General features: G+C 58.8%; 1 protein-coding gene across 5 annotated transcripts; it reads left to right on the top strand.

Annotated features, from left to right (window-relative positions):
• Nucleotides 1-40: 40 nt before the first annotated feature.
• Nucleotides 41-9,073, top strand: EGLN2 (egl-9 family hypoxia inducible factor 2). 5 transcript variants are annotated; one of them, XM_042918025.1, is made up of 6 exons: nucleotides 41-149; nucleotides 1,198-2,270; nucleotides 7,112-7,231; nucleotides 7,710-7,846; nucleotides 8,067-8,134; nucleotides 8,415-9,073. In XM_042918025.1, the coding sequence occupies exons 2-6, from the start codon at nucleotides 1,434-1,436 to the stop codon at nucleotides 8,468-8,470; spliced, it is 1,218 nt and encodes a 405-aa protein (XP_042773959.1). In that variant the 5' UTR covers nucleotides 41-149; nucleotides 1,198-1,433; the 3' UTR covers nucleotides 8,471-9,073. The 5 variants fall into 5 exon arrangements, with proteins under 5 accessions (XP_042773959.1, XP_042773963.1, XP_042773960.1 ...); XM_042918026.1 differs by lacking the exon at nucleotides 41-149 and adding an exon at nucleotides 387-469; XM_042918027.1 differs by lacking the exon at nucleotides 41-149 and adding an exon at nucleotides 488-596.
• Nucleotides 9,074-9,098: the final 25 nt, after the last annotated feature.

Genomic DNA, 9,098 nt, shown 5'->3' with positions numbered 1-9,098 from the left:
ACGCACGGTCTCCTCAGCGGGTGAGGTCACGTGCCCAGCGGGCGAGGCAGGGGTGGAGCGTCGCGGGAGGTGGGGGCGGGGTATGGCGCGCTGTGCGGCGCTGGGCGGCTGGCACAAACGACGGCGCCGAGGCCGGAGGAAAAAGCTCGGTGAGGAGAGAGGTAGGAAGGGAGCGGGGCGGAGAGGGCGCGCGAGCCTGGGCGCGGGCGCGAGCCGAGCGAGGTGTGGGGGCGCTTGCCGGCCCGGCGTGGCGGAGCGCTGCGACCCCGGGAAGGGAAGGGTGGGGGTAGGGCGTGGGGGAGGGAACGCGCCGGGCGCGTTGAGTGCCGGCCGTTGAGGGCGGGGGAGCGGAGAGCGCGCGCCGGCCGACGGCGGTGGTGGGGGGGAGGGAATCCGGGGTCCGAGCGGTCCACCGGCCGGGCCTCCGTCGCCTGCGGCGCCCCGAGCTGGGAGGCCCGCACCGAAGGGGGTTGGGAGGGGCCGCCCTCTCTTGTCTTGTCCCCTCCCCCGCCCTTCCCCCTGTCGTTGTGGACCCTCCTCCCGCGGCTGCCTTCCGTCTGTCTGTCTGTCTGTCTTAGGCCCTCCCTTCCGTCTGGGTGTGTGTCAGCCGCCGGCTGGCTTCCTCTCGTTGGGCTTAGGTTGACCCCTTCGCCTCGTTCAGTCCGGCCGTCTCAGGCTCGCCCTCCCAGCTTCTCTCCGGTCGGCTTTTCCGTCTCTGGACCCCCCCATTCTCTTTGTCTCTGGACTCCCCGGTTTGCTCTGTCTGTGGAGCCTTACGTTCCCGCCGTGTGTCCCTGGAATCCCCAGGCAGAGTCCCCCCCACCTTGTATATTTGTTTCCAACTCTCGCGCTCCCTGCTGCCCCAGTATTCCTTTTCTACTCCAGGCCCCCTCTCTCCTTGCTGTTCAGTTTCTGTGTCCGAGCCCCCACCGCAGTCCTGTGCCTTTGGGTCATCTCCCCAGTCTCACTCCTCTCTTCGGCTGCCTCCCTCACTGCCTTCTCTCTCCGTGATTCCCCCCTCCCGCCCAAAGTTCCCATGATCTTCTCCCCGACCTGGCCTGGCGTTTGGGGGGGGGGGGGGTCTCCGTAGCCAAGTCTGCCTTCCTCCCCACTGCCCCTGCCACTCCTCACCGCTACCCCCCGCCGGACTGCCTCTAGCTCTTCTCACATTCTGTTTTTTCTCTCTCCCCCTTGCAGCCACCCTGACGGGTCCTTTCCCAAGCCCCTAGGGGTGGCAGAGGACTTGGGGACCAGCGAGCACCCCCAGGGCACGAGAAGAGCCTCTGCTGCCTGCCCTGCCTCATCCTGCCCCACGCCAGGCTCAGCCGTTCCGGCCCCCGGCTGCATCAAGTGGAGGAGGCGGAGGCGGAGGAGGGTGGCACCATGGGCCCGGGCCGTGCCCTCCATGCCCGGGGGATGAAGACGCTGCTGCCATGGACAGCCCGTGCCAGCCGCAGCCCTTGAGTCAGGCTCTCCCTCAGTTGCCGGGTTCTGTGTCAGAGCCCTTGGAGCCTGGCCGGGCCAGGATGGGGGTGGAGAGTTACCTGCCCTGTCCCCTGCTACCCTCCTACCACCGACCAGGAGCACCTGGTGAGGCCTCGGCGGGGAGCGGGACCCCCAGGGTCACAGCCACTTCCACCACAGCCAGCCCCCTGCGGGAGGGCTTAGGCGGGCAGGATGGTGGTGAGCTGCGGCCCCTACAGAGTGAGGGCGCTGCAGCACTGGTCACCAAGGGGTGCCAGCGACTGGCGGCCCAGGGCGCCCGGCCTGAGGCCCCCAAACGGAAGTGGGCAGAGGATGGCGGGGATGCCCCTGCACCCAGCAAGCGGTCCTGGGCCAGGCAGGAGAACCGGGAGGCAGAGGCCGAAGGGGAGGGCGGGATGGGCTGCAGCAGTGACAGTGGCGAGGCCAGCGCAGGGCTGAGGGAGGAGGTGCTGCCCGCCACGCCCGAGCGCCTGGCCCTGGACTATATTGTGCCCTGCATGCGGTACTATGGCATCTGTGTCAAGGACAGCTTCCTGGGGGCAGCATTGGGTGGCTGTGTGCTGGCCGAGGTGGAGGCCCTGAAGCGGAGTGGGCGCCTGCGTGACGGGCAGCTGGTGAGCCAGCGGGCTATCCCGCCACGCAGCATTCGCGGGGACCAGATTGCCTGGGTGGAAGGCCACGAGCCGGGCTGCCGAAGCATCGGGGTCCTCATGGCCCACGTGGATGCTGTAATCCGCCACTGTGCTGGGCGCCTGGGTGGCTACGTCATCAACGGGCGCACCAAGGTAAGGCTGCAAGGGCCTTGGAGGGGGATGGGGCAACGCTTCTCTATCGGGTACCTGTGCGCTTGGAGACCGGCTTCTGGGGTCACAGAAGGGTTTAGACAGCTCCAGTGGGGGGAGTGTTGGTGTTGGAGTTTGCTTTGGGCTCTGCCTCCGTGTGGGGACGTTGGGGGTCTGTGCACTTTCTCTTTCCTTGTTTCTCTATCTTTTCATCCATCCCCGTCTCCTGGTCTGTCTAGTCCCTCCTGTTGTCTGTCTCTGGTCCGTCTGTTCTGTCTTCCAGGCAGGAGAACCAGGAGACAGAGTGGGGAGGGTGGCAGCGGTGAAGCCAGTGCCAGGCTGAGGGAGGAGGTGCTGCCCGCTGCGCCTGGCTGGCGCTGGACTCCATTGTACCCCTGTGCCATGCTGTGGCATCTGCAGCAAGGACAGCTTCCTGAGGGTGGCGCTGTCTGCTTGTGTGCTGGCCTGGGAGATGGGGGTCCTGTCCTCCACCTTTCCTGTGCTTCCCCATCCTAGACTCTCCCCTCATCCTTTCTGTCTCGTTTATCCATCTCTTCATTCCTGTTGGTCCTAATCTGTTTTCTTGATTTTCTATTTTGTGTCTTTTGGTACCTTTTTCTTGTTTTAGAGTAGTTGTTGTTAATCCTTTTTTTTTTTTTTTTTTGGACACCTGGGCTTTTTTGACAATCTGTCAGAACCACAGACCCTTTTTTAAGAAAAATGCTCTTTTGTGGAGTTTATGGGCAGTCATCAGTGTCTCCAGCTGCCTGTTCAGGAACTTAGGGTCAGGAGCTTTTCAGAAGACCTTGGTCCACAGGGCCTTTCTGGACAAGGCCTCGTAGGGAGTGCCTGCTGCACTCCAGTGATGCCTGGCTGGTGGCGGGGCTGCTTGCTTCCCTGCGGGCATGAGGCTGTGCTCCTGATGTCTCCCTCTTCAGTCTGATCCCATCCTGGGTCCTGCCTCTGTACAGCTCTGCCACTGGCTGGAGCTGGCTTAGGGATCCAGGCTCCCTCCGGGCTGAAGTCGGCATCCTCCCCACCCAGCTGGAACTTGTCCTGTCCTACTTCCTTCCTCTTCCTCCCTTACCTGATAGCTGGAGAGCCAGAGGAGGCCTTTCCCTAGGCTCTGCTCCTGCGAAGCAGGAGAGATGAGTGGGAGTCTCCCTGGCCACAAGGTCCTCAGCACCTGCACCCCAGGTCACCCACCTTCATAGGAGGGAGTTTGGGCGGGAGACCACGAGAGCTGAGTGGCCCAGAGCAGCATGCTTTCCTGAGCCTCAGTTTGCTCATCTACAGGATACAGAAATCAGTTAAGTCCCCAGCTAGTCTTTGGCAGTTTTAAGAGAGAAGGGGAAAGTAGAGGGAGCCGATTTCTTCTCCTTTGGTGCTTTGGATGTGGTTGGGGACTGGGGGTGTTGGGACTATTTTAGTCTTGGGTGACTTCTGTTGCTCTGGGAGGTAAGTACAAACCAGGCCAACTGAGAATGGAGGGGAGGACCCAACCCAATCACTGGAGTTCCTCTCAGACCCTCCCCTGCCCCAGTGAGACAGCAACTCCAGGCTTTCCTACCTTCAAAGGGCAACATCTGGCCTCCCTCCCCAGGCTTTGGAATAAGAGTGAGCTGAGGTGGGTGGCCACAGAGGTGTTGGGGGCACAGATCACCAGTGTGGCTGGCGTCAGAAACAATCTGCCTATTGGTCATTCTTTTTTTTTTTTTTTTAATGTTTATTTATTTTTGAGAGAGAGAGAGAGTGTGAGCAGGGGAGGGGCAGAGAGAGGGAGACACAGAACTCGAAGTAGGCTTTAGGCTCTGAGTGTCCTCACAGAGCTGGACACGGGGGTCAAACTCAGGAACCGTGAGATCATGACCTGATCCAAAGTCGCACACTTAACCGACTGAGCCACTCAGGCACCCCATCTGTTGGTCATTCTTGAGTGGAACTCCTGTTTTGTTCTCCCAACTTTCTCTAGTCTCTCTGCTCAGTTGACCTGCAGATGGGAGAGAGTTGACTCCCACTGGCATCAAGGACTGCCATCGGGGACCATAGGGCGGGCCTGGCTGGCTTGGTTTGTCCCTTTCAGAGCAGCTTGGAGGTGGGACTGTCTCACTCCCCAGTTTCTAACTCTGTGTGTTTGGGTTGGGGTTTTTGGCACATTGTCACCAATAGCCCTTAAATCTTTAAGTCTCCTGGCTCTGACACAAGCTACCCCTTCCCTGAGATGGGAGGGTGAGGAGCAGACTTCCATGTCACTCTGCTTGTTGTCCTTTTCCCTGGTAGGAGCGGAAGTAGATGCTTCTCTGGGGCCATGGTGTGTGTGGGGGTGGGTGGGTGGGGGGATCGGTGGGAGTTTAAGGGGCCTGTTTCTGTTGCCAGTCTTCATGCACGACTCCCATTCCATACCAGAATACGGACGCTGTCCCTGCATGCGTGGTGGGAGACCCTGTGTAAGGGTGTGGAGGGCCGGACAGGTTGGAGTCCCTGAGACCCAGAGGAGTGCTTTCAGTCAGCAGCTACTGCCTGGGCGCTAGGGAGACAAGCTCGGCCCCAGAGGCTTCCATGGGCCTGCCTGTCAGGCCAGTACTAGGTAAACAAGTACTTGTGCTGATTTCACATTGAGAGGGTAGAATGGAAGATCAGCCCAGGTGTATTCAGCCGGATACTCAAGGTGCCCTTGGACCCGAGATGTGAACAACAAGGAGGACCAGGGGAAGTGTGTACCAGGCAGGCGCAGAGGCCTTGTGGCTGAACTTGGTCTGGTGAGAGCAGTGAGGAGGCCCGAGGTGCTGGAGCAGAGTGATGGGGATGGTAGGTGAGGTTGGTGGCCTTGAAGGCTGAGGCTGTGAAAATACACAATTTATATTTTGTATTTTCTTGGAATGTGGTGGGGGTCTTGACAGGGATCTGAGCAAGGAAGAGCTGGAGAAAAGGGTCTCTGGCTGCCGTGTGGGGATGGATTGTGGGAAAGAGGCCACAGCACTGGACTCCCTTCCTCACCCCGTCCTTGTGCAGAACCAGCAAAATCTCTGCTTGGATTCTGTCTGGGGAGGGCTTGATGGCAGGCCACCCGGACGTAGCCACATTCTTCCTCCCAGTGGTGTGGTTGCTCAGAACACTGACCCGTTTGCAGGGAGTGAGTAGTGCAAAGAAGGTTCTCCTGAACCGGGGGTGTGGGGGCCAAGGTCTCACCCTGGCGCTGCCAGAGAGAAGCATGGCTCCCCACGGCTGGATGGCCTTACCCAGCTGAAGCCCTCCTGGCTGCTCCTCCCCAGGGAGGCGCTGTGCTCTTTTGGGGACACGTGTTTAACGCAGAGCTGTTTACCATTCGTGCTGGGTTGAGCCCTGGGAGTGATGTGTTGGAAGAAGGCTGAGGATTGAGTCGGCCTGGCCTGCCACAGAGTGCTAGGCAAGGCTCCTGTTTTGGCAGCAGATGCCAATCTTTCTGGTCAGGGCTGTCTTTCAGGGCTGTGGCCTACAGGTGTAGCTGAGCGTTAGTGGGGAGCATCAGCAGGTGGTCTGTGGCCTGGCACCAATGTGGGTCAAGGCGTCGAGACAGGTGGTCCAAGGAGCCGGAGGGTCTGCCTGCCAGTACTCCCCTTTTGCCTTACACAGTCCTCCCAAGTGGCTTTGGGCAAAGGGTAGGATAGGGACTTTTTTTTTTCTTTTTAGCGTCATTTTAGTCTGTGCTTTGGCTCTCCATGTGACAGGTACCTTGCTTGGTGCCTGCCCAAACATCTGTCTTGTTTGCTTCCCACAATACCTGTGAGGTAGTTGATCAGCTCCATTTCATGGATGCGGGACCTGAGACAAGGAAGTGAAGTCTCTTGCTTGATGTTACAGCTCGTGTGGCAGCACTGGGACTCGAACCTGGGAGTTAGGTCTGAAGGAATGCCTGGGCCCTTTTCCTTACACCACATCCACTTTTCTGTCAGCTCCCTAACGAGAAACAGGCACCCCGAGTGGCCAGGCCCTAGGCCTCCATGTGGTCAAGGGTGGCCAGGGGGATGGCACCCAGCAGGGGGAGGAGGTCAGAACCCTGTGGCTAGACCTGTACACACCGAAGCCAAGAGCTGGAGTGATTTCTCTTAGGTCTGTGGGGGTCAGGAATCCAGAGTTCTGGAGTCAGAGGGCAGTAAACAGAGGAGGTGTTTAGTACAGATGAGGCCATTGAGGCCCATGTAGATGATGGGACTGTCAGGGGCTACCCAGCAAGGTCATTCTTGGAGTGGGAGTTGGATTTCAGGTTCTAGTCACACACAGGGTTTGGGTACCTTTTCATATGTGTAGGAAACACACAACTTGGGATTCTTTGTAGTCAAGGGCAGCAGTCCTCAGCATTGCTGCACATTAGAATTACTTGGGGGAACCTTTAAAATTTCCAGCCTCCACCTTAGACCAGATATTTCAGAACCTCTGAGATGGGCCTGGGCATCAGCATCCCAGGTGATTCCACTCTGAAGCCAAGGTCAGGAACCATGGTCTAGAGCAGTAGGCCACGTTCTTCCATACCAGAAAACATTTAAATTGGTTTTATTCCACTGAGAGGTCTCAGAGGGGCGGGGGTCAATTTATCTTTAAGTAAAATCCTCAGTCGCTCATTGAGCCCCACCTGGGTGCCAGGCTCTGGGCATGTGTGTACAGGGAGAGGGTTATCAGGCCCAAGAGCTGAAGTTTCTGGTAGATGGTGGCTTAGCTGGAAAAGAAGAAAGTCTGGGGGCTGGAGCTCTTGGAGGAGTCGGGGGACAGACAAGGGGCACGGAGGGGTGAAAGAGAGGAGGTAATGGCTGCTTCCCCAAATATCGCTGCCTAGCCCCAGTAAACCCACCTCCATCTGTCTCTGCCAGGCCATGGTGGCGTGTTACCCAGGCAACGGGCTGGGGTACGTGAGGCATGTTGACAATCCCCATGGCGATGGCCGCTGCATCACCTGTATCTATTACCTGAATCAGAACTGGGACGTCAAGGTAGGGGGTGAGGGTGAGGCGGCTGCATCGCTCCATTTTCCGCTCCCAGCTCAGCTTCTGGCATTCTCCCGTTCCTCTTCTCAGTCCACAGCCGGGCAGTGCAGTTAGCCTGCTGGCTGGCTTTTCCTGGGAAATGGCACCTCCTTCTCTCCAGCTGACCATGTGGTGGCAGCACGCACCCCCCCCCCCTTGGGTGAATGGTGCTGTCTGCCTCACCTCTGGTCTAAGGAACACTCCCCTCCCCTCCCCCCCCCACCCCTACCCCATCCCATTTCCTGTCTTTAGTAGCTTCCTGCCCCGGCTCCATGGTGATGCAGACTCTGGGCTGTCATTCACTTTAAGAACCTGAGTGGTGGGAGGGAATGATATGTGCAGCTGCCACATCCCCTTGGCAGGCTCCGGAGGGCAGGGTAGTGCAAGGCAGAGGGTGGGGGCTGGACCGGCCAGCCTCTTGCCTCATCCTCTGGCCTGCCCTCAGGTGCATGGCGGCCTGCTGCAGATCTTCCCTGAGGGCCGGCCTGTGGTTGCCAACATCGAGCCACTCTTTGATCGGTTGCTCATTTTCTGGTCTGATCGGCGGAACCCCCATGAGGTGAAACCAGCCTATGCCACCAGGTATGACCCATGCTTGCGGGGATGTGCTCAGGTGTCCCGTTCTGTGCCAACAAAGACTTGTCAGACCCGGGAGTGGCCAGGGAGTGGTGAGGTGCTGAGAGGGGCCTAAATGGGAACAGAACCAGGCTCCGAAGGGTGAACTCTAGTGTCACTGGATACGGTGGCTGGAATTGAAGAAAAGTAATCTCTAACTGCCCTTTGGGGCTGCTCTGGTCCCCAGGTACGCCATCACTGTCTGGTATTTTGATGCCAAGGAGCGGGCAGCAGCCAAAGACAAGTATCAGCTAGGTACCTGCTTCCCAAAGGGCATCCCCTCCCTCAAACCCTTACTATTCCATGTGCCTCCCAAGGCCTCAAGTCCCCTAATTCACCTTGTCAGTCTCTTAACTCAATTTTGTGACTCATTTTTTTCTCCTCTCTGCCCATCTTCTCTAGACAGCCCCACTCTCCCAGCACCCCCCAGCATGAGCCCTATTTCTTCTGGCCTCTCCTCCATCTTCCCAGGTTTTTCTTGGCTTCTGTGTCCCTTCCCTGATGACTCCCCCTCTCCTCTCCTCTTAACCCCCAGCATCCGGGCAGAAAGGTGTCCAAGTACCTGTCTCACAACCTGCTACGCCCACCTAGTGGCCAGCCCCAGAGCTGCATGGACAGACAGCTTGCCCTGACTTCGGGAGAGCCTTTGGCCCCTGTGCTGCTGGCCCAGCAGCCCACCGGTCTCGGTGCCTGCTCCTTTTCTGCCACCGCTGCTGCTTCTGGCTTTGCCTCTGTCCTGCTTGGTGTGGAGGGCTCCGTCTGACGCTGAGGACCAAGGAGGAGGAGAGACCTCTGCTGCCCTTTGATGGGGGCTGGGGTTGTGACCTGGGCAGGGGCCAGCATTGGGAACTACGTCACTGGAGCTGGGGGCCTGTGGCTTGCCCTGTCTGGTCGTGCCCCTCAGACATGGAGAGCTGGAAGGAGGTATTGCTGCCTCCCACCAGGATGCAGGAATAGGGGTGGGAATGTCATGGCCTGATGCTGGCAAAGGTTTGTTGTGGCGGGGGAGTATCTCCAAGCCCCTCCCCCCCAACTCCTCCAGCCTGGAATGTGAAGTGACTCCCCAACCCCTATGGCCGTGGCACCTTTTGGACTAGGCTGCCACTACGTGGGCAGGAGAAGAGGTGCTGGGAGGAGCATGGGCGTGAAAAGTCCTGTCAGCCAAGAAATAAAAGTTTACCTCAGAGCTGCAAACTTCTGACTCTTCCTCTCCCTCTTA

This window comes from Panthera leo, chromosome E2 (assembly GCF_018350215.1).
Source record: "Panthera leo isolate Ple1 chromosome E2, P.leo_Ple1_pat1.1, whole genome shotgun sequence".
In the NCBI taxonomy this organism is placed as follows: domain Eukaryota; kingdom Metazoa; phylum Chordata; class Mammalia; order Carnivora; family Felidae; genus Panthera; species Panthera leo.
This window is presented reverse-complemented; position numbering and strand designations above follow the sequence as displayed.

Bases quoted from the DNA above. Each gene is read 5' to 3' on its own strand.
- EGLN2 (XM_042918025.1), top strand. From the start codon at position 1,434: ATGGACAGCCCGTGCCAGCCGCAGCCCTTGAGTCAGGCTCTCCCTCAG. The intron at 2,271-7,111 runs GTAAGGCTGCAA...TGTCTCTGCCAG, and splicing joins TCATCAACGGGCGCACCAAG to GCCATGGTGGCGTGTTACCC. The intron at 7,232-7,709 runs GTAGGGGGTGAG...GCCTGCCCTCAG, and splicing joins ATCAGAACTGGGACGTCAAG to GTGCATGGCGGCCTGCTGCA.